The sequence below is a fragment of the Coffea arabica genome, chromosome 7c, assembly GCF_036785885.1.
Source record: "Coffea arabica cultivar ET-39 chromosome 7c, Coffea Arabica ET-39 HiFi, whole genome shotgun sequence".
NCBI lineage: Eukaryota > Viridiplantae > Streptophyta > Magnoliopsida > Gentianales > Rubiaceae > Coffea > Coffea arabica.
Window position 1 is genome coordinate 3,607,614 of NC_092322.1, and position 22,788 is coordinate 3,630,401.

Genomic DNA, 22,788 nt, shown 5'->3' on the forward strand with positions numbered 1-22,788 from the left:
TGCTTGAAAAATTCAGGGGCTTATACGAAATCCGGTGATGTTTAGCCTAATGAATCGCATTTGACTTTTCTTAAAATTTTTTTTTTTGTCTTTTTGTTAGGTACTGAATCAAATAAATAATTATTTCAAGTCACGAAGCGACAACTTGTGTTGCACTAGCTTCATTGTTACTTTTTTTTTTTTTTTTTGTGCGGTGGAAATATAAATATTGGTAGGCGGATATCTGCGATAGAAATTATGAATGTCACTGTTCACAACTTCACATGCGTAGCCGGAACTTGCACACCAACATGTAGGGCTGTCAACGGGTCGGGTTCGGGCCGAAATTCATTATTCCGGACTCGGACCCGAATTACTATGCCGGATTCGGATTCGACCCGTTTATCCGACGGGTCTTTTATTCTATGTTCCGGATCCAGATCCGGCGGGTCCCGGATCCGGATCCGGGTCTACCCGAACAAATTTACCAAATTTTATAATTTCTAATAAAAATGAGAAAAAAATATATTTGTAAACTAATTTCTAACTAATGCAAAGAAAAAACCAAATAAGAAAAGAAATCAAATTAATTTTATTAAAATACATCACCCTAATCAAATTATATTGATAAATATATATTTTTTAAATTATTAATTCATTTATATCCGGATCCGGGTCTAATACGGGTCGGAATACTATATTCCGTATCCGACCCTTTTTTTGTTTGACAAAACGGATCCGGATCCGGATCCGGAAAACAGAATTAAATCCCTACCCATACCCGCAATAATTTCACGGATCCGGTTCGGATCCGGGTCTAGACCCGACCCGTTGACAGGCCTACCAACATGAGCACTGCCTCCTTCATATTTCTTCCCTCTTTAGGTTCTGTTCTTCTCATGTAGCACTTGATTTGCCTAGGCAAAAATTTGCTTGTCTCATAATGTCGCTCGAACTTCTCGTGTTAACCTTTAAATGCCTAACAATTTTAGGAAATACTCTACTATTTAGAGTGAAAGTAACATGCATTTCTTGGATTTACTAATAAGCAGACGTCAAAATTAAAAATAAAAAAAAAAAACTTAGCAAGTCATTAATAGCATACATTTTTATTGTGAACAGTGAAATACCTTTTTGAATTTGAAGTAGGATTTTTATTTGACAATAGAAGTGGGCTGTGAAGCGTATCTGTTTAGTAGGATATATATGTATCCATAAATTCTACATTTGGCACTCCAATTTCAACTACAGAAAGTGTATTCAACAAGATAGGATAGGAGACATATTGGCGGTTCAGTCCCCACCGTCCGTTCCCTAGGTCCAGTTGAGTCTCCCCTTATATTATTAGGATAATGCAGGATATTATAGATAAAATGATAATTGATAAAAAATATATATATATATAGGAGACACATTATTGGCATTCCCTTTCTCATTCTAGCAATAATCTTTTTTCGCTGTGCGTAAGATGAGTCAACATTGGTACTATTACACTTCCGGGCTAAACTTTCTGTAAAATACCAAGTATTTTGTCCTCCTCAAACAACTGACAATCATTGCTAATTATTGTCCACTACTGCATGGAATATCGAGGAACATTAATTGAATAAGTAAAGATATAGATTGGACCTAAGTATTTGGGGTTAAGGAATAATGAGGAGGAGCCGAGGAGTGTATCTTAATTAACGTAAACAACAACAACAAAATTTTTTGTAACAAAATTATGGACAACCATGTGACGGGCTCTTGTTTTTGCGAACACTTGAATTGAGGAATGGGGACCGCGCTTCGTATACGCTTTACGCGTCGTATTATGCATCATATTGCCAGCTAGACGTGAATACCTTTAGAAATTCCAAGATTCTGATCAATTTACGGTTCTCCTCCTCTAGAAATATGCTGCTACAGGGAAATCCCGCAGCTAGGGCTGCAATGCTCTCGAGTGATTTGCGAGCGGAGTTTTTGAGTCAAGCATTAATATATACGAGTTAAATTTGAACAGTCATTTATTAGGCTCGATTGCTCGATGAGTCAAGCATTAATATATGAGTCGCTTGAAAAACTCGAGTTAACGTGGAATTACAAAAATGTTCCTACATCAATTAAAATCGAGCTCCTTGCGAGCCAAAAATCGAACCAAACTCGTGAAATAGAAACCGAGTCGAGATCAAACTTTACTTTTCCTATATGGAATTAAACTCGAGTTTTAATTTTTTGATTCGACGAGCTCGAGCCCAAACTTGTGCTCGCATATTAACAAGTCCAACTCAATTCGATTCAACTCGTTTGCAATCCTGTTCCCGCCAGTGATATGTAACGGAAGAAATGTAATAAAGCTGATTACTATCAATTTACCTTTCTTTTTTTTTTTTACCTTCTTTTTTATTAATATTTTTCAGAATTACGTTTTCTTTAAGAGTAGTGATGGAGGACAATGCATGTGCAGATCCTCTGACCATCACAGCATAAAGGTAGCGTGCATGCATGGCGACAAACAGAAAGTCAGAAGAAAGATGCTTTTTAAGTCAGTGCTACCTAGATTGCGCTGCAAATGCTAAGGTCAAACCATTAGGTACAAATGCATTTGTACACAAACCATTTGTGTCTAGATTGCGCTGCCACTTCACATCTAAGATAATAAGAAAATCCTACACATGCATTACTGGCACTTACACTACTGACTAATGCGTCAAGAAGTTCTAGTTTCAACCTATTCAGAGCCTTGCCCAAGCATTGCACCTGATACGTTTGCTGGTTTTCAAAAATTTGAGGGGAAAAAATGTAGTATTCAGAAGTACGATGGATATAGACATGTAGAAAAATACTAGCCAGTGTATTACAGTATCTATGGGTTGGCTAAGTAGCCTAAGTTAATGAATCCTTTTCTTTTTTTAATTTCTAACTACTGAGAATAAAACAAAATAAAAATTGCTGATTAATGCGTTGTCATAAATTTACCTGTCAGCGTCACTCTGACCGCATATGACTCGCCAAATAAGATAACCGGTGAGAGTTCCAGTTTGTTTTTGATAGTCCAATGGACTACGCGTAAACACCGAATTTAAACGGTGGAGCCCAAATAGTTGAGAACGGGGCACGGAAACCACACGCCGAAAGCCCAGACAGCTGAGAAAATGGCCCAAAGCCCAACCTGATCTTTGCGTTGCAGCTGATTCCAGTCAGTCCAAGTGTGGAGAGGATATCTGCATGGCTTCCACGTTTCGTGCTGACAAGAAGCACGTGTACTCCCCAAATTTTATTTCCATTGCCTGCTGCCCCAAGTGTATTAGCAATTAGCATTACATCACCTTCCTCGGTTCCTCCTCTCTCTCTCTGACCTGTAGCCTGTAGCCTGTAGGTACCACGATTGCTGATCTTTTATTTCGTGGCCATGCATTACAATTTTCCCAAAAAAAAAACAAAAGCATCGGAGATAAGAAAGAAAAGCGTCCTTGGATTGAATTGCTCTTTGCTCTATATACGGTTGTAATCAGCTTTAATTTGATCAATTCCATAATAAATATCTACTGCGTACTACTTTTTGCTTTTGCCTTGATTTTCTCGGAAGAGCTGAATTCAATTGTACCTAATATTTAATTGGATATCAAATATTGTCACCTGTTAAACTTATCCATAGCTTTAAATGTCTGAGAGGACATTTAAGTAATTATAAAAAAAAATCAAATCAGCTATAATGATTCATATTTAATACTCCAATTGCACTTCAAATACTCTCATATTCCCAAAATAGCCCCATCCTTGCAGTTGAAATCTTTACCCTAAACTCATTCCTATATAGTATAAGGATATATTTTGCTTGCATGGACGTATTATGTATGTATCACTCATGAGGATTTGCTTTCAGGAAATTATATATATATATATATATATATATATATATATATATATATATATATATATATATACACTCCTTTTACACTTCTTGCATATTCGGTTCAGTAATTTGCCTACCATTGTACCTTAATCAGGTTTTCCCTCGTTCTTAATTGAATTTGAAAAAAAAAGGAGCAAATTATGGGAAGAGGAGGTCAAAAGAAGACACAGTTACTTGAGCATTTCGTCTTCCCTGTTAGGCAATGTGGATCCGTGGCGCAATGGTAGCGCGTCTGACTCCAGATCAGAAGGTTGCGTGTTCGATTCACGTCGGGTTCAATCCCCGCCTCTTTTTGTTCTTCATGGCTTTACTAGTAGTCAATCCCGCAAGTTCTTTCATTTTCCAATTGAACTGAACGTCCGCCTTTGTGTTTGTTATGGCTGTGCTTGTCAATCCCACAAGTCCTCTCATTTTTAAATTGAACAGAATCCTAGTGCCAGTTAGCAATTGACCAACGAAATCCCACTGCTGATAAGTGATAACTCTCTTTTATTTTTATTCTCTCTGCTGTAGGACCCCGAGGACAAGAATGAAGTTGCTTTAAGGCCGTGTAGAAACCTTTTCTGAGGGAAAGACGTGTGGAAACCCTTTTTCAATTGAAGCTACAGAACTAGAGCTACCAGATACTCACGAAACCGTATGGCCTACTGTATTGCATGGAATACGTTTAAACAATCTATAGATAACTTATGAGACCGATGCTTTCTTCTTCCAATATTACCTTTTTTCTTCAAGAAAAAAAAAAAAAAAGAAAAATCATTCTAAGTATCACAAAATGGAGCAGTTCCCGAAACATGAAGGAAAATAGGAAACTTTTATCATAAGATGTGTCTTAGGAATGGAAAAGAAAATTGATTATGATCCACGGCTACTAATCTGTTTTGATCAGATGGTGCAATGCAGTCTTCTCCACATCTTAATCTCCTGACCTGAAGTACACATTCTAAAAAATCTATCGTCCAGGATCACCAATAATCTTTACATAAACAGCTTCCGCCTTCAAAATAATGGAATCGAGCTGAATCCCGTATAGTAATTCTTCTATCTGAGATCTTTGAAATAAATTTAATAGCAGTGTGACAGTCCACACAAGTCCTCAAATTCTTGAACACTTTTATTGGTGTCCCTGGCGGAGTAGCAATAATCCCAAACGCAATTGCAAGCTTTTCACTGTGATAGAAGAGGCTTTGCTCCTTTTGTTCCTCTCCTACATCATGCAGCACATATTCTGTATCAGGCACATAACCCTCTTCCTTCATTTTCTTTGAAATCTCTCCCAGGAAGTCGTATATTTCCTTGGACCTGGGATGAGACTGATCCCCAACTAAGAAGATGTGAGTTTTTCTTTTCATCTCAATCCAACTCATGCCTGGTTTCTTTACCACTCGTTTCTCGTCCATCATTTTTCTAATCTTTGCCACCTCACTCCATTTGCCAGCTGTGGCATAGACATTTGCAAGAGTTACATAAGAAGCTGCATCCTCGGGTTCAATTTCAAATAGAGCTTCAGCTGCTTGCTTCGCAAGGTCAAGATTTCCATGAATTCTGCAACCACCAAGTAAGGAAGCCCACATGAACTTATCAGGCTTCATGGCCATATTACTGATTATGTCTTTAGCTTCTCCAAATCTACCAGCTCGGCTCAAGAGATCAATCACACAAGCATAGTGATCTGCAGTATAAGCTAATCCATGTTGCTCTTTTATTGAGTAGAAATATCTGAGCCCTTGGTTCACTAAACCAGCATGGGTGCAAGCAGAAAGGACCCCAACGAACGTAACATGATCAGGCTTAATACCTGTTTCAAGCAGCGACTTGAACAACCTGAGAGCTTCATGGGGTTGACCACTCTGAGCAAAACCATTAATCAACGAGGTCCACGATACTAAATCAGGTCTTGGCAGCCATCTGAAAACCTTATATGCAGTCTCCATATTGCCACACTTCGAGTACATATGAACAAGAGCACTTCCTGCAAATGAAAACGGATCAAACCCCAACCGCATCATGTACCCATGAACCTGCTTACCTAAGCCCTCTGCAGTATTCTGCGTACAAGCATTTAGAACCCCAGCAAATGTGAACTCATTAGGCCTAATTCCTGACTTCAACAAATTTGAGAACAACAAGAACCCCTCTTCCCACTTTCCATCACCAAAATACCTATCGATCATTGCTGTCCATGATACGACATCCTTCTCCAACGCCGTATCGAAAACATACCTGGCTTCATCTAAGCTCCCACATTTTCCATACATATCAGATAATGCACTCCAAACCACTGCATCTGAATCCAATTCACCCCTAATAATGTGACCATGAATCTCCTTGCCCAAGTATAAAGACTGCATAGAAGCAGCAGCTGAGAGAGCACTGGAAACTGTAAACTTATTACAGACTACTTTGCCACTCTCTTGCATCAACCTATACAACTCAAGCGCATCGCTTGGCTTGTTATGCCTAACATAACCGGATACCATCGCAGTCCACGAAAAATGGTCTCTTTCGGGCATTTCATCGAACAATTTCCTTGCTTCATCAATACGACCAATTTTCGCATACCCATATATCAACGTATTCCAGGAACACGAGTCCCTCTTGCCCATCTCCTCAAACAGTCTACGCGCATCTTCAAGACTCCCACACTTGCAAAACAAATCAAGAATCTTATTCGAAATAAAAACACCAGGTACAAAATTAGATCGCCTGATCAGATCATAAACTCTTTTCCCCTCCTCTAAAGCTCGCTGCCTAATGCAAAATTGCAAAAGGGTTGAACAAATAGCAGCAGAGGGGAGTCGTATGTGGTGTTGGAGCAATAGGACAGCGTCTTTCAAACGCTTTTGTTGGCATAAGATTTCAATTGCTTCTTTGAATTTGTTTTCCCCGCACAAACGGTCAATCAGTTGCTCTTGATCTCTTCTGGCGTCCGGCTTGAAGAAAACTTTTGGCGGGAACGACTGCTGATTCAACTGGGCTTGCGTAGAAAAGGGACGAGGGGACGAAGCAGTGGGTTTTTTAAAACGGGTCAGATATGAAAAGGAATGATTAGGAGCTAACGATTTCGTCAGTGAACGAAAATGCCGTGGGCTTAGTTTCATGGTTTGAGCGCCGGAATCCCAGTCATGGGAACGTTCAAAATCGCTTCTGCAATCCAATCCATGACTTCCTGCTACCAATGGAAGTTGGGTTGGTTATAAGTTAGTAACCACTTTGTCAAAGCGGAGACACAGCTGCATGGCGATGAATTTTGTCCTTTTGAGTTTTGACACGAGCCTCTGTTAAGGCGGCAGCATGTTTGAGTCACCTGTGTGTCTCGACCCACAAGTGCAGGTCAGAGGTTACGATGACTTTGGGCCTCTGCTTTTCTATTCTTTTTGTCCGTTGGGTTGCTGCTTTGTTCTTCCTTTTGATACCAACCGAGTTGAGCATTTTCTCTTCTTTTTTTTTTTTATTCTTTTCTCTTTTCATTTTTATTCTCTTTCAAAAATAAAGGGCTTTTTTCTTTTTTTTTTTCTTTTAAAAATAAAAGCAAAAGACAAGGGAAAATAAATAAAACCACTTGCTGTGGGCTACTACCTTCAAAGCGTAACTGGGGGTAGACAGCGGTACAAATTCGCTACAATGAATTCAGTAAATTCAATTATTTGATTTGTGAATCTTTAAACTTATTTCAATTTCATATTGGAGATAACCGAATTCATTTCACTTCCTAATTAAATTCGAAATTTGTAATGACAATGGGATTAGCCGTTTCAACGAAAAAAGATAATACGCTAAATAATTAATTTGCAAATGACTTAATTGTTTTAACTGATGAAAGATAATACACTAATATGTTAACATGAAATTCATATGCATTGTCTTGGTTATCTATGTTTAAAGCCGTAAAACAAGATTAGTAATTAATGAATATAAAAATAAAGGTTACGTATTCAAATATTCAATAATATAAACATAAATGATGAACCAATTTTTAATTAGTATTAATTATGTTTAATATTTAATACTATACATATACTTATTACTAGTTAATGTAATCCTTCACTGGGACATAACCTTTGCCTATTAATAGCACGTGGCGTTTAGCCTTTCGCAAAAGTCTTGGTCTCCCTCTCTCTCTCTCTCCCTCTCTTGCTTGGAAAGTTATGAAGGTCCCCACTTCAGCACTGATCTGGTGGAATCATATTCGACGTCGGTGCAATCAAAGCTCAACTGCACCAGCGTCGGCATCGGATGCAAAAGAAATTTCCTCCATTTACACACACACACACAAAAAAAAAAAAAGGACGAAAGGAGAAAAAAGGAGGAGGAGATATTATTGAGATTAAAAAGGGCGTTGTACTGGAGGAGGAACTTCCCAGATACAACAAATGGCCGTAAACCTAAGCGCAGGGGCTGGTTTGGGAACAGCTTTCGATAGCTTATTCCGAGCAGTGTTGGGAATAAGCCAGAAGTTAACCACTTTCAGTTCCTCCCTTAACAGCTTGAAGTCAACTCTCGCTTCAGTAAAGCCAATTGTTGATGATATAGAGAAGCTAAATATGGCACTGGACCGGCCGCAGCAAGAAACAGAGCTGTTCATCCATCGGTTAAGAGAAGGTGAGAAGCTTGTTGCCAAGTGCTCAACAATGAAGTCTTGGGAGTTACACAAGAAGTATTCTTATTCCAAGAAAATAAGTGATTTGGAAAATTCGGTCATCGGATTCTTTGAGGTGGATGTGCAAGCTCTTCTGGTGAGGGACACCAAACAAGTCTTGGTTGGAGTGCATGACATGGATAAGAAAGTGGACAAAGTGCTCGCAATTCTCAAGAACACTGCTGCTGTTTAAGGACAACTACAACTTGGTTTTTGCTTGTCTGGGTTTGGGGGAATTTTGGGGGGGGGGGGGGGGGGGGGCGGCGACGATTCCGGCTGAATTTGTAAGTTATTCCGGCTGCCGCTACTGATTTTCAGTCTTGCAGAAACGGTTAAAATCATTAATGCTCATATCATCCAATGTATGTTGAGATGATTATCAATAATGTATTAATCCTCTCCTGCTTACTGATGAAACAAATGTTGGTAAAGTCGACCATTTCCAACTTAAAGTTCCTGTTGAAGCAGGGTTACAAACGAGTCGAGTTTTGAGCTAATCAAGTCGAGTCTCGATTAAATTTTATCAAACTCGACGAGCCAACAATTTTTAAGCTCGAGCCCGAAAAAAATAAAAAATAATTATTTTATTTTAAAAAAATAAATAAAATAATATTTTTTTCTTAATAAATAATAAAATATGAAAGATATATACGTAATTTTACTATGAAAATAAAAAATAAAAAAATAAATATAATATATATAATTTTATTATTAAATAAAAATAATATATATATATATATATACTCAATCTCGCGAGCTAACGAGCCGACTCGTGAACTAACGAACTTAATATTTTGAGATCGAGTTCGATTAATATCGAGTTCGATTCGAGCTTGACTCGAGCGGCTCAATTCGTTTGCAGCCCTGTGCTGAAGCGAGATATTTTGATTGGTTCTTCCCGTAGATTTCGTGTTTCGTCCCTCTGGATCTTAAACGCTTGCTAATTGGCTGAAACCGTTGTCTTTCGTCATGTTTGGTCAATCTTTCTGGGGTTGTAAAATGGTGCAGGGAAAGATTAGGTGATGCTTTGCAATATCCGGAACCAACGAAAGTAAAATTGTGCATTAGATTTTAACACGAATCATTCAACGTCTTGTTACAATAAAGACGGTAATTTAGCCCGAAGGCATCTAAAATTTCAAACTTTCCGGCTTAAGTGTTTATCATTGTCAATAATAATACTAATAATTGTTTTCTCTCTAGACGCTGGTGTGACATAAATACATGACTGTGTTCTGATAACCTGAAGGATCCACAGATATTTACTGGTAACACTAACAATCTGATGATAATAATATTAATATGCGAACAGCTTTGAATTTGTCCCACGTCTCCGTTGAATTTCCAGGAAATTACCCAAGTCAGACACGACGGTTCCATTTCTTCACGTAGACTTTGAGAAACAGCCCTATCCATCAAAATCAATCTCAGTAATAAAATTCACTCTCATGTATTTTGATGTGTACAAAATTCAATTATAGCTAGGGTTGGTGATAAATGAATCGCATCGAATCCAACTTTTAAGCTCTAATTCTATTCAATATAAATATGTTCAATAGATTTGATCTTCGAAAGCTCGATTTGTCTTTTATGTTTATTATTAATTTATTTGTAATATATACATAATCCTTACATAAAAAATTAATAACTAAATATATTTATTACAAATAATAAAAAAATTATTCAAGCTTTATCAAGTGTAAACGAGTCAAATAAATATAAATTTTAAATTTGAATTCGATTTGAAACCTTAAAGGAGCCTTCACCCTTGTTTAAATTTAAGCTTTAGCTCGCTAAAAATTCAATCTGACTCGAGTCTTTAATTAACCGGATCCTAACTGTTCTTTTTTCTTTTTTCGATCACGGTAGAATCTATTCTAGACCTTTACCCATTATCGAACTCAAATCAGTGTTTAGACCTTTACCCGTTTCTTACATTTCTATTTGGATTAGCTATTTTTGGGGTTATTTTTCAAAAAACAGCACTGTAGCATCTCGTTTTTGAAATACAAGTCCGTTTGGATTAGTTGTTTTTGGGGTTATTTTTCAAAAACTATATGAAAAACTTTTACTATAAATTTTTTTGAATTATTTTTGGAGGTATTTTTAAAACATATTTTTGAGTATTTTTATAATTTATAATTTATAATTTTTATATTTATATACATTTATGCATTTATAATACATTTATATTTATAAATAAATATATTTATATATTTATATAAAAATATATAAGTGTATTACAAATGTATTATATTATATATAATACATAATATAAAAATATTTATAAATGTATATTATTATAAATGTATAAATTATAAATTATAATTTATAGTTTTTATATTTTTATATAAATATACATTTATGCATTTATAATACATTTATAAATAAATATATTTATATAAAAATATATAAATGCATTATAAATGTATTATATTATATATAATATATAATATAAATACATTTATAAATGTATAAGTGTATATTATTATAAATGTATAAATTAATATATTATAAATATATATATTAATATTTTGTATAAATGTATTAATAGTATGTATAAATATAAAATTAATATTATGTATATTAATATAAATGTATCAATGTATTATAAACGTATTATATTATATATAATACATAATATAAATGTATATTATAAATATACATTAATATATATTATGTATAAATGTACATTTATATAAATGTATAATATATATTATATATTATATATAATTTATATATAATTTATATAATATATAATATTTATATAAATATATAAAAATATTTTTTAAATAAAATAAAATATTTATAATATATATAAATATTTAATATATATAATATACATTAATATTAATTATAAATATTATAATATTATAAATATGATGTTTATATAATATTTCAATTTGTAATATTTATTGTATATTTCATTATATAAATATTTATATAATTTATAATTTATAAATATATAATATATAATTTTCAATTTGTATAATATACATAATATTATATATATATAAAATATATTATACATAATATACATTTATACATTATTACATATTATGTATATTATATATTATACATAACATTATTATACATTATTATACACAATAATGTACATAATAATATTATACATTAATAATGTATATATTATAATATAATGTACATAATATATTATGTATAAATATTTATACATTTATGTATACAATATTACATATTATGTATATTATATTATGTATATTATGTTATATTATGTATAATATTAATTTATATAAATATTTATATAATATATAAATATATAAATATATAATTTTCAATTTGTATATTTTAATTTGTATATTTCAATTTATATTAATATAATATATAATATACATAATTGAAATATACAAATTTCTCAAATATACATATGGAGTTGTTTTTGACGTTCTAGTAAAAGCAAAAACCCACTGTAAAGCAGAAAGAATCTGTTCAAAAGTGGTGCTACTCCATTTCTTCAATAATGCACTTTCCTCTGAAAAAGAGAAACTTCATCAGCATTGCAGGAAATTTCTTCATCATCATTAGACCTTCGCTAGTTCACAGTTAAAAGGGTTAATAGGGAAGGATCTTGATATTTTTCTTGAGCACAAATGGCTGCAAATCTGACTGAAGGGGCTGCTCTTGGATCAGTATGTAATCTATTGGTGGCAGCAGTTCTTGAAGTAACTCAAAAGGTAGCCGCTTTCAAATTTAGCCTAGACCGGCTGAAAACAACTCTTAATTCGATAAAACCCATATTTGATGACATAGAGAGGTTGAACGAGATATTGAATCGTCCAGAGGACGAAACAGAGTCTTTTCTTACTCAATTAAGAAAAGCAGAAAAGCTAGTTCGCAAGTGTTTGGAGATCAAAAGTTGGAATTTTTACAAGAAGTATACTTACTCGAGGAAACTGAATGCGTTGGATCAATCCCTTTTGAGGTTCTTTAAGTTGGATGCACAACTCCACATGTTCAGAGATAGTAGAAGGATAATGGTGGGGATGCGAGGCATGGATGATAAGGTGGATGAAATTCTTTCATTTCTTAGTCATAGATTTCCAGGCTGGTGCGATGTTCCGGGATTTCCAGAATTTGTGGTTGGATTGGATGAGCCACTTGAAGAACTGAAGTTGGTGCTGCTCAAAGATGGCGTCTCTGTGTTGGTGCTTTCAGCTCCTGGGGGTTGTGGCAAGACAACATTGGCAAAGATGCTCTGTCACGATGCACAAATCAGAGGTATCTTAGATTTTTATTTATTTATTTACTCATTCATTAATTTTGGATATTTAAATGTTCTCAATATGGTCAAAAGGTTGGATTTTTCGTCTTAAATACTATTGATCAGACACTATGATGAATGCATGCCAGATTTAGTTAAAAGACAGAAAAAATGTCAGGTTGGTTCCATTAATTGGTTTCCAACTGTGATCACAATTATACTAGTAAAACTACTTTTCCAAGCTATGGATGAATTTCTTCTTTGCTAGAGTTTAAAACTTTTATATATATATGTGTCTAACTCTCGGGCTTTCAAAGTATCCATGGACACGCTTGCTCTCATATTATCCCACCCAAAATAACTTTCATGCAGTCATCTAATATGCCTCTTGAGCTTACAGTAGAACTTATACGGATTAACCGATGAATGACTTGACGCTCTCATTACCACCCTGTTTGTGTTTCTTTTCTACTACTTTGCATGGAACAGTTGCTGATTTTTGTAGTCTGTGCACAGATAGATTCAGGGACAACATCTTCTTTGTCAATGTTGCAAGAACACCTAACCTGATGCTCATTGTTCAGAAAATTTTTCGAAGTAAGAATAAGCATCAGGTGCCTGAATTCCAAAGTGATGAAGATGCAATTAATCAGTTTGAGTCACTGCTAAAGCGGCTGAAACCTCATCCTTCACTTCTGGTCCTCGATGATGTGTGGCGTGGCTCAGAATTCCTGATCGAGAGATTTAGAATTTCACAACCAGGATTCAAAGTTTTAGTAACATCTAGATCTGTATTCCGGAGTTTTGAGACAACATTTAGACTGAAACTCTTGAATGATGAGAATGCAAAGACTCTCTTCTGCCATTCAGCCTTCAAAGATGGGATCCCTGATGTCCAAAATGACCTTGTTGAGAAGGTAGGATACCAGTCATTGCATGCTCTACAGCAATTACTTTCACAAACACCGGCTCACCTATCGAAATTTCCTAATCCATAACAAACTTCTTTAGTAGTACTCTAAAACCTATGATTGATTGAGTCAGCATGCTTGAAGGCACTTTTTAAGTGCAGAGAGGTAATCTGTTGGTACATATCTTGAATTCGTTCTTTTCTTTGTTTTAATTTCTACACCTGATTATCCAATGGCAGGTGGTGAAAGGTTGTGGTGGATTTCCTTTGGCCCTTAAAGTTATTGGCCAATCACTTCGTGGGGAGCCTGAAGCGAAGTGGATACACAGAACTCAAAAGTGGTCTGAAGGAGTATCCGTTTTCAATCCCCACTGTGATGTACTTAATTGTCTCAAGTCCAGCTTAGACGCTCTCACTGAAATACCAGAGCTGCCTGACCTCAAGGAATGTTACCTGGACTTGGGGTCGTTCCCTGAGGATCAGAGAATACCTGCTACGGCACTTTTGGATGTATGGGTTGAACTGTACAACCTAGATGAAGAGGAAGTACATACCCTAGTCCACCTCCTTGAACTTTCCGACAGAAATCTGATTAATCTTGTACTTCAAAGGTAGTTTCTCGATTTCTGCTATATAAATTTGCTACTGTTAACAACACATGATTACAGTTGCCATGGAATGGGATGTTTTGGCTACTGCAAGAGCTTACAGTTTTGCAAACAAAATTCCTCCCTAATGTTAATTTTTCTCTCATTCTCAGCGAAGATGGGCATTTTGCTATGCAGCATGATCTACTCAGAGATTTGGTTGTCTATCAAAACGCTCTGGATCCCATAGAACAGAGAACAAGAATGATCGTGGAGATAAACGAAAACAGCTTTCCTGATTGGTGGACTAAAGGAGACCAGCCATCTTTGCATCCGCGTCTTTTGTCCATCACTACAGGTCTTCTTTATCCCTTTCCCACTTGGTGTTTGCTCCTTAAACAGTGTCTATTGTGGAGTTTCTTGCATTTCCTCTGAGTAAGAGCATTTCATATCGTGATTGCAGATGAATTATTTGCTTCAAAATGGCATGATCTGCGTCAACCGGAAGCTGAAGTGTTGGTTTTGAATTTTCAAACGAGGATCTACGCCTTACCCCATTTCATGGAGAGAATGAGCAACCTCAAAGTGCTAATTGTTACAAACTATGGATTCCATCAGGCTGAACTGAAAGATTTTGATCTGATTGGTCACGTGCTTAATCTGAAGAGAATCAGGTTGGAACGCGTTTCCATTCCTTGCATTGGTATTTCCATGTTGCAGTTAAAGAATCTGAGGAAGATATCATTAGTTATGTGCGATATTGAGAAGGCATTCGAGAACTGTAGCTTTAGGGCTCCCAGTATCTGGCCAAATTTAGTGGAGATGAACATCGACTACTGCAGTGACTTGATTGCATTTCCAGTTGGGTTATGCAATCTTGCCAGTCTTGAGAAGCTCAGCATTACTTACTGCCAAGAGCTAACTGCACTTCCCCAAGAAATTGGAAACCTGACAAATTTGAAGGCGTTGAGGCTTTATTCTTGTACAAAACTGCCTGCGCTGCCCGGTTCAATTGGTGGCCTGAAGAAATTGAAGTACCTTGACTTGTCTGATTGTCTAGAGTTGGCTCATTTGCCAGACGAAATTGGTAAGCTGGAGGCTCTGGGAACAATTCACATGAAAGGTTGCGGAGAATTACGGGGGTTGCCACCTTCGGTCAGGGATCTCGGGCAATTGGAGAAGGTGATCTGTGACGAGGAGATCTCGTATTTTTGGAGATCGCATGCCGAACGTTTGAAGAAAATGAACATTACGGTGATAAGAAGAGAAGCAAACCTCAATTGGCTTCATAGGTTTGATCCTTGAGATGCGTTCACTTTCTGGAGAACAGCATGGCTTTCACTACTCCACACAATAATGTTCTGATACGTGAAATTATTTATTTCTCAAGTTGTTACGCATGCCATTCAGTCCATTCCCACTATAAACTTGTCAAAGGCACTGCTTCGTATCTGTCGAAAAGTTGTTTCCTTAAATCGCTACGACTATAGCTTGAATAAATCATTAGATCAGCTGCAAATTAGTCATTCCCACTATTATCCAAGACACCGCCATCTCATCTTCTGTCGAAGAGCTGCGCTCGCTCACTTTCTAAACGAATCAGCCCACGTCAACCAAAGCTAGATAGCCAAGTCTTCACGGGGAGAAAGTCCAGAATGGGATACCGATTGTCAGAAGTCATTGCATTAAGCCATTGGTAAGACCTCTGTACGTGTTAAAGTGGGCAATGAACTACTATTAAAGAAAAAACCACTCCAGAACGACCATCATTACAAAGCAGTCGTATACATACAGAACAAGGAGAAGTCAAAAAATCTTCAAGTATCTGTAGCAAAAATTACTTCAGTGTATACATCACTGAGCACAACATGTGTTTAGTAGTAAAACAAACAACAAAAAGCACGAGATCAACCCCAAAAAAAAAATGACAACTAATAACAACAGGATGGGGTTCCAGGTCATGCACTCCTTTAATTTTTCTCCTCTCCATGCGCAAAAGCTTGAATTCTCTTAAACGAAATTTCCAAAAAGTTGCATATGATGCGGGCCTTGTAACAAAAAAGATCGTTGATGTTTCATCTTATGACCAGACTACTGCATATTGTGCGTGAAAATCTTACATCCATACTTCAAATTCACATCATCATGCAGCCGTAAGCCCAAAGCAGCTTTTCCATTTAGAGACTGACTTTTACAACCCAGCCATGAATGACATTAGATCGCATATATCACCTCTCCACTGCTGTCAATATCTAGATCAGGATCAAGATCAAGATCAAGATCATCAGAATCCAGGTCATCCATGTCATCATCCATGATGTCCAGGTTACACAGGCCAACAGGTGGTATGGTGGCCTCAGATATTATCTGCATGATAACATCTAAACTCTGCATTGGCTGGTCAGGCTCTACAAACTGGTTGCCCATGGTATTTTCGTCCATCAGATCTGCAGGGAGGTTTTTCAAAAACCAAACATGGTTCTTGATCTCAGGAATGGTGATCCTCTGTTTCGTGCATATAACACAAGGCATAAGGTTCAAACTTTAAATGAAGTGTACCATAACAGGAGTTGAAATTTAGTGAAACATGATTGAGTCCAGATATCACTACTTCATTGTCCATATACAGTAAATGTACAAACATGACATTGGGGCTGCACCCAATAAGGAACAAAACATACTTTCTTTTTGGAAAAACAAATTGCTAAACAACTCGATGGACACTCCAGTTCCTGTCAAAAATGGAAGTGATCTCCACCTTTATTTTTCTACTATATTATCATGAAATTACAGAACATGATCAAGGACACAGTAAAAAAACCCATACTACAAGAAATGATGATTGGGAAAAAAAGATATGATAATTGAAGTTTTTGCATCCTCAACCATAGATGCACTAACCTGGGCAGGGTCTGCAACAAAAATCCTTGATATTAGATGGCGACAGTCCTCGGATATTTGCACATGATCAGGAATTGTATATTGAACCTTTAATATTTTCTGTATAGAATGAAAAAGAAATAAAAATCCAAAAATAGTTTTTCACAAGCACCAAATTCATGTAGCAATCATAGCATGAGTTTACTAAATACATTTATTGTCTTCCGAAAGTCCCTTGGTTCATCAGGATCCTCAAATGGATATGCGCCAACCAACATGACATATAATGTCACCCCACATGACCACACATCTGCTATCTGAAAAAGAGATAGCATGCAAGTTACATCAGGATGTCAGCTTGCCTTTAAGATACATATAAAAACATGATAAAGCAAGCATAGTAAGACATCATCCCAAACTTTGGCCATGAAGAACCAATTAGAAACAGCAATAATGACTTTGTGCCAGGAAAAGGATATTAAGGGCATGGATAGCTAATCAGGCAGTTACTAGTTGATTCACAATAAAGAGTCACTAAACAATGCTTGAACGATTTAATTGCTCTCATCATCCAATAAATTCCAAAGTGAGCAGACAAGACCCAGGAACTCAACAGGTAGTTTAGTTCATGGCTAACCTGATTCAAAATAACCATGGAAAAGAACATCAATATTCAACAACACTATCAATGTTCAATAACACTACCGATGTTCCTCATGCAGCTTTATTCACATTACTTGTTGACTTTTTTCCAGAATCCATAAAAGCACAGTCTAGGCACACAATGAAGCCAGACTATAGTATTTTAACTTTCATCCTCCACTTATTTTCATTTCCTCCATATTGATCCTCAAGGGGGGAAAAAAGGAAGCATCACTGCAATCATGACAATATCTAACATCCTCAAAGGATCAAAGAAAATCCAAGTACAAATAACTTTCCTGACAACACACATAGGGCATTAATGCAAGAAAGCAGGAACAATTGCATTATTATGAACAAGAAAACAAGGCCGATGTGGCTATCCATCAAGATGTACTCACTACAATCTAGTAAAGTTCTAGAACTCCAGCAGCAGATTATAACCCTAAATGCTTCGTGCAGCAACAAGTACTCACTGAGAAGTATCAAGTCAAAGAAAGCAAAAAAAAGTCATAATAATTCTCCAATTAAGATAATGGTACATAAAGGCAAATCCAATTAGAGAACTTAACATTAGCAGAAATTCTACCAAAACCTTCCTTGTACCTTGCCATCATATTCTTGCCTGAGTAAAACCTCAGGAGCAATGTAAGCAGGAGTCCCCACTGTAGACTTCGGCTGCGAATGTAACAAAGAGGACTAGCAAAACACACAGTGATCATCAGTAAATTACACAATGAACAAAGAAAAAAGAAGACCGAAAAACAAGTATTACAATAACATGTGCAAGTAGCTGGTTTTAGTCATCTAATAATGTCCAATTATCCAGAAGCCAACAATCCTCATTGATAGTAATTGGAAGGAAGACCTTCCTCCCCAAAACCAACATGGACACACACAAAACATGTACCCTGCCCATAAACCATTTCCCCGACTTTCTGCATATAGAGACAAGTAGAATGCGAGGATTTAGATACACAACTTCATAAGAGATTATTATACCTTGGAATACCCAAAATCACATATCTTCAGACGTGGAGCTGGGCTTCCGTCTAACAATGTATTTTCCAGCTTTAAGTCACGATGACATACTTGCTTCACGAGCAAAAAAAAGGTAAAACAGATGAGTCAAGCCAATTAATCAATTTCTGTATTCTTATTTACTTGGGCCACAGGGTTGGGTAATCAAAACGACAACATAACGAACTTTATAACTAAACTTTGAGTACCATTGAATGGCAGTAGCTGACTCCAGATATAAGCTGCTGGAAAAAAAAACGAGCCTGCAGCATAAACAAACTTTCAGATAATTTTAGAATGTTACAATCTTGTAGGGTGTGGGAGCTTTTAAAAAAATAAAAAACTAAAAAAAATGGAGAGAAGAATATCAATGAACCTCATCCTCGCTGAAGCGTCCAGCATTGCAGATTCGTTCAAAAAGCTCTCCACCAGAAGCATATTCCATCACAATAGCCAGATGAGTTGGTGTCAAAATCACCTGAATTATATATGCCAGCTCATCAACTGTGGACAAGTAACAAACCAGCTCCAAAAAAATAATGTGAGAAGATGAAATGTGTAGCAAACCTCCTTAAATCTAACAATGTTAGGATGCTTCAAAGATCTGTGATTAATAATCTCCCTCTTGACATTTTCATCTATCTGCAAAAAGCAATACAAGATGATTCAGCAATCAAACAAATAAAATTACTCAGCACAGCAAAAGTAGCTTTACATGAGGACAGAAGGCAAGCTGAGAAAACAGGGAAAACTCCCCAACTTGAAGCTAGCATCTTGGAAGTAAAGCACCTATCTAAAAAACCAGTCTATATTTGATCATTTCTTTCTAGTTTTCCTGGCCTCCTACCTCTTCTTCAAATAAAAGATTCAGTAGTAGGGGCCCTAAAACATTTTGGAATTCTGTCACTTGTATTCATTACACAGACAAATGGCAGCCTAGAATGGTGAAAGTTTTCACAATATGGCACCATTGCATTATAAGTATCCGAAAGCTAAATGTTAATTGATGGCTCAATTGCAACTCGAATGTTTAAACAGCAGAAATATGACAGTACCAACCAGGGATAGAAATCCTAGCCTCAGCAGTGCAAGTGGAATCAAGTGTTAATGCACGATCCAGTAGAGCTTCAAAAATCAAGTTGCACGAACAAAGAATAGTTTTTCTACCATCTCACACAAAACTCCAATAGAGCATTACATTACATCTACTTAATCGCATAGTAAGATAGAACATGGCTAAAATGCTTAAGCGCCTCAAATACTACGATTCAGAAGGTAAAGATTGAAAGCAAGGCAGGGAGAAATATAGAGACCAGAGATGAACTAATTGCTAAAGTTAGAATGGAGTAAGACTACTATTAAGTTGAGCTGATTCAGCTGAAGTGCTGCTTGTAGGATGAAAATCCTTATTCTGATGATAGACCCTTTCCACAGATATTTCATACATGAGAGAAGGGCACTGAACAGATCACCCAACTCTCTGTCATAACAATTCGGGTCTCCGAGCACCTCTCTTTCCTTCCACAGCTTGAAACCATAGGGATTCTCGACCAGCCACATCATATAGGGCCAATTACCAAAACAGGTCATATTACTCCAGTAAACATAATCTTTTTCACTCAAATATTTTGCGAAATCAATTTTTCTTTTTCTTTTTGTTTCCTTTCTTGGTATAAATGTGGAGAAAATATGCTACACAAGCTTTTAACCATCAGTTTGAGGACCAATCACATTATTGAATTGACTTTGCCCAGCAGAAAATATGCAGCACAAAAACTCAGAGAACGGGCACTTTATCCTCATACTATTACTATCCTCCTGTGTGAGCAATATAGTCACTTAGTTAGTAATTGAAGTTTCCAAAACTTTTTTTTTTTAAAAAAAAAAAAAAGGAAAAAGAAAAAGAACAAAGGAAAGGCCCAAAGTGAGAAATGCTCCTGAGACATAAATATTTCCAGAAATAACCAAAATAAAGTTATCCAGAAACAAAGTAACCAAGGCCAGTTCGGTTATTTAAGGCAAAAAAGAAGAAAGAAGCTTCCGAATTTGCACCCAGCAAACAGAGTATCAATAAGGTGGTTGCTCAAATTTTAGCACCAAGGCCATAGAAAACACCGATTTCGGCTTCAAAGACGAAATTCGGAAGCTAACCTTGTCGCCCCGTTCGATATACTTAACTGCGACCAGCTCTTTGGTCTGCTTGTCTCTCATAAGTCTGGCGATGCCGAAATTACCGGAACCGATATCCCTGACCAAATCGTACCGGTCACTGTCGTGCATGATCGGCATATCCATAGCCGGACCCACTGTTACCGCTGCCCGATCCATTTTACTCATCAATAATTCTTTACATTAGACAACATCAGTCGCAGAAAAGCGTCGACGTTTTCCACTCCGGGCGGTAGGCAAGGGAAGGGAAGGCTGAATACCAGCTGCAGTAGTAGCCAGTGTTGACTCTCAAATTCCTGAAATCCAATCGCTGGCTTTGCTTTGGGGAGGAGATGGGTGAGGGGCGTGCGAAATGTCAGTTTCAGGCTTCAGGCGCAGCGGATAAGGGGCGTCGCAGAGGAGGTCAGTTTCGTAAATTGTTCTTAAAAAATACTCTATGAACCATCAAGTTCAAGTGGTGGAAGGAAAGGAGGAAGATATTTGTTTTTGTCTTCAATAAAATAAACAAATATCTAAAAATGGCGTGTAGGTGCATGATGGTGACAAGGCAACATTAGCAGTGGGGCGCGAGGGCGAGGATACACCTGGTGGATGGGGGAACGACAAAAGCAGACGGTGACGTTTTGGTGCTTTTCGGTCGCTCGCACCCTGAGACGACGGCGTTTTATGGCTTCTTTTGTCGCTATTGATCCCCATCGTCCTTTTCTTTTTTTTCAAGAATATGCCCGCTTCGTTGCGGCGATGTTTCTCGAGTGGTCAGAACTTCGTCGTCGCAACTCCAGTAGTGGTCCCTTCTGTTAGTTTTCGTTTTTCGTTGAAATTTGCGTCGCTCTCTGTGCGTGTGCGTGCGTGTGTGTGTTTTTTTTTTAAACAAAAAAAAAAAGTAAATGGATAGGGTATCAATGAAATGACGAATGTATCCCCCCGTTATGGATAAATTTCAGAGCCAGTTGTGTGCCATGCTTGCAAAAGTGTTTTTGGTTTCTGTTAAATCAAGTGTCAACTCCTATTCCTACTCCTTTTCTAACTTTGACCAATCTTAGAGGAAGGCTAAGGTGGATGATAGGGGGAGATTCCCACTTCCGGGTCAAAAGAATGCACTGCTGTATGATATGCTTTTTTGAATTTTCACCGCAAATGTAATGCAGAGATTTGAATTTCTGACTTGCAATCGGACACGTACATCGAACATCATTTTGATGACCAGCTGACTTTAAGCAAAATGAAATGACTTTGTCCACCATATTGGGAATAGGACCAGTGATCTGGCAAGTTAATTGTAAGGATTAACAGTGCCAAAGAGTAGGACGCGGGCTGGAGCAGTTGTCAGAACAATCGCTCCGAAAGGTGTAATATCATGTGTGTTTGGACAGTCAATTATTTGACCAAATATATTTGCTGACATCACCATTACAATTTCCAATACACCTTTTTATCTTCTCAATTACCTTTTTATCTCACATACATCACATCACAAAAAGTGCTACAGTAAAAATATTTCAAATAACTTACAATCCAAACACACTAATCATTTGTACATAGTGTAACATCATCTGTATAAGGTGTAACAATTGAACAACAGCGAGTAAAATAAAATAACATTTTTGTGGGTTCCACACGACGTGAAAATCGAGTTACAAGACGTGATTTGAACCGCACAAATTTCTAAGATTTCATCCAAACCGTGAACTGCCTGGGACGATTATCTCTGGCAACCGTCCAGGCCCCTCGTCCCAAAGAGTAACAGGGGAGTACAAATCATAAAATGTCTTTGATCGCGTACATTTTCTTCATTTAATGATGATATGTGTAAACATTCTCATGTCTTTC

General features: G+C 36.7%; 4 protein-coding genes and 1 non-coding gene across 6 annotated transcripts; 3 read left to right on the forward strand and 2 right to left on the reverse strand.

Moving 5' to 3' along the window:
* The first annotated feature begins 4,080 nt into the window (after positions 1–4,080).
* Positions 4,081–4,152, forward strand: TRNAW-CCA (transfer RNA tryptophan (anticodon CCA)). The gene has a single exon. It is a non-coding gene; the product is annotated as a tRNA-Trp (tRNA).
* Positions 4,153–4,669: 517 nt separating this feature from the next.
* On the reverse strand, positions 4,670–7,121 carry LOC140010392 (pentatricopeptide repeat-containing protein At4g37170-like). The gene has a single exon (XM_072057209.1). The coding sequence runs from the start codon at positions 6,973–6,975 to the stop codon at positions 4,840–4,842; it is 2,136 nt and encodes a 711-aa protein (XP_071913310.1). The 5' UTR covers positions 6,976–7,121; the 3' UTR covers positions 4,670–4,839.
* Positions 7,122–8,247: 1,126 nt separating this feature from the next.
* On the forward strand, positions 8,248–8,706 carry LOC140010293 (RPW8-like protein 2). The gene has a single exon (XM_072056853.1). The coding sequence runs from the start codon at positions 8,248–8,250 to the stop codon at positions 8,704–8,706; it is 459 nt and encodes a 152-aa protein (XP_071912954.1).
* Positions 8,707–11,938: 3,232 nt separating this feature from the next.
* On the forward strand, positions 11,939–15,773 carry LOC140010393 (probable disease resistance protein At5g66900). 2 transcript variants are annotated; one of them, XM_072057214.1, is made up of 5 exons: positions 11,939–12,767; positions 13,267–13,667; positions 13,901–14,271; positions 14,421–14,605; positions 14,711–15,773. In XM_072057214.1, the coding sequence occupies exons 1-5, from the start codon at positions 12,140–12,142 to the stop codon at positions 15,550–15,552; spliced, it is 2,427 nt and encodes an 808-aa protein (XP_071913315.1). In that variant the 5' UTR covers positions 11,939–12,139; the 3' UTR covers positions 15,553–15,773. The 2 variants fall into 2 exon arrangements, with proteins under 2 accessions (XP_071913315.1, XP_071913316.1); XM_072057215.1 differs by having other exon boundaries at positions 12,535–12,767; positions 13,335–13,667.
* A 243-nt stretch (positions 15,774–16,016) lies between these two features.
* LOC113702290 (serine/threonine-protein kinase SRK2I) lies at positions 16,017–21,649 on the reverse strand. The gene is made up of 9 exons (XM_027223419.2): positions 20,941–21,649; positions 19,357–19,431; positions 19,166–19,267; positions 18,999–19,052; positions 18,772–18,864; positions 18,376–18,468; positions 17,340–17,444; positions 17,149–17,247; positions 16,017–16,752 (listed from the first exon to the last, which is right to left on the reverse strand). Exons 1-9 carry the CDS (start codon positions 21,124–21,126, stop codon positions 16,462–16,464), a joined length of 1,098 nt encoding a protein of 365 aa, XP_027079220.1. The 5' UTR covers positions 21,127–21,649; the 3' UTR covers positions 16,017–16,461.
* Between the last annotated feature and the right edge of the window lie 1,139 nt (positions 21,650–22,788).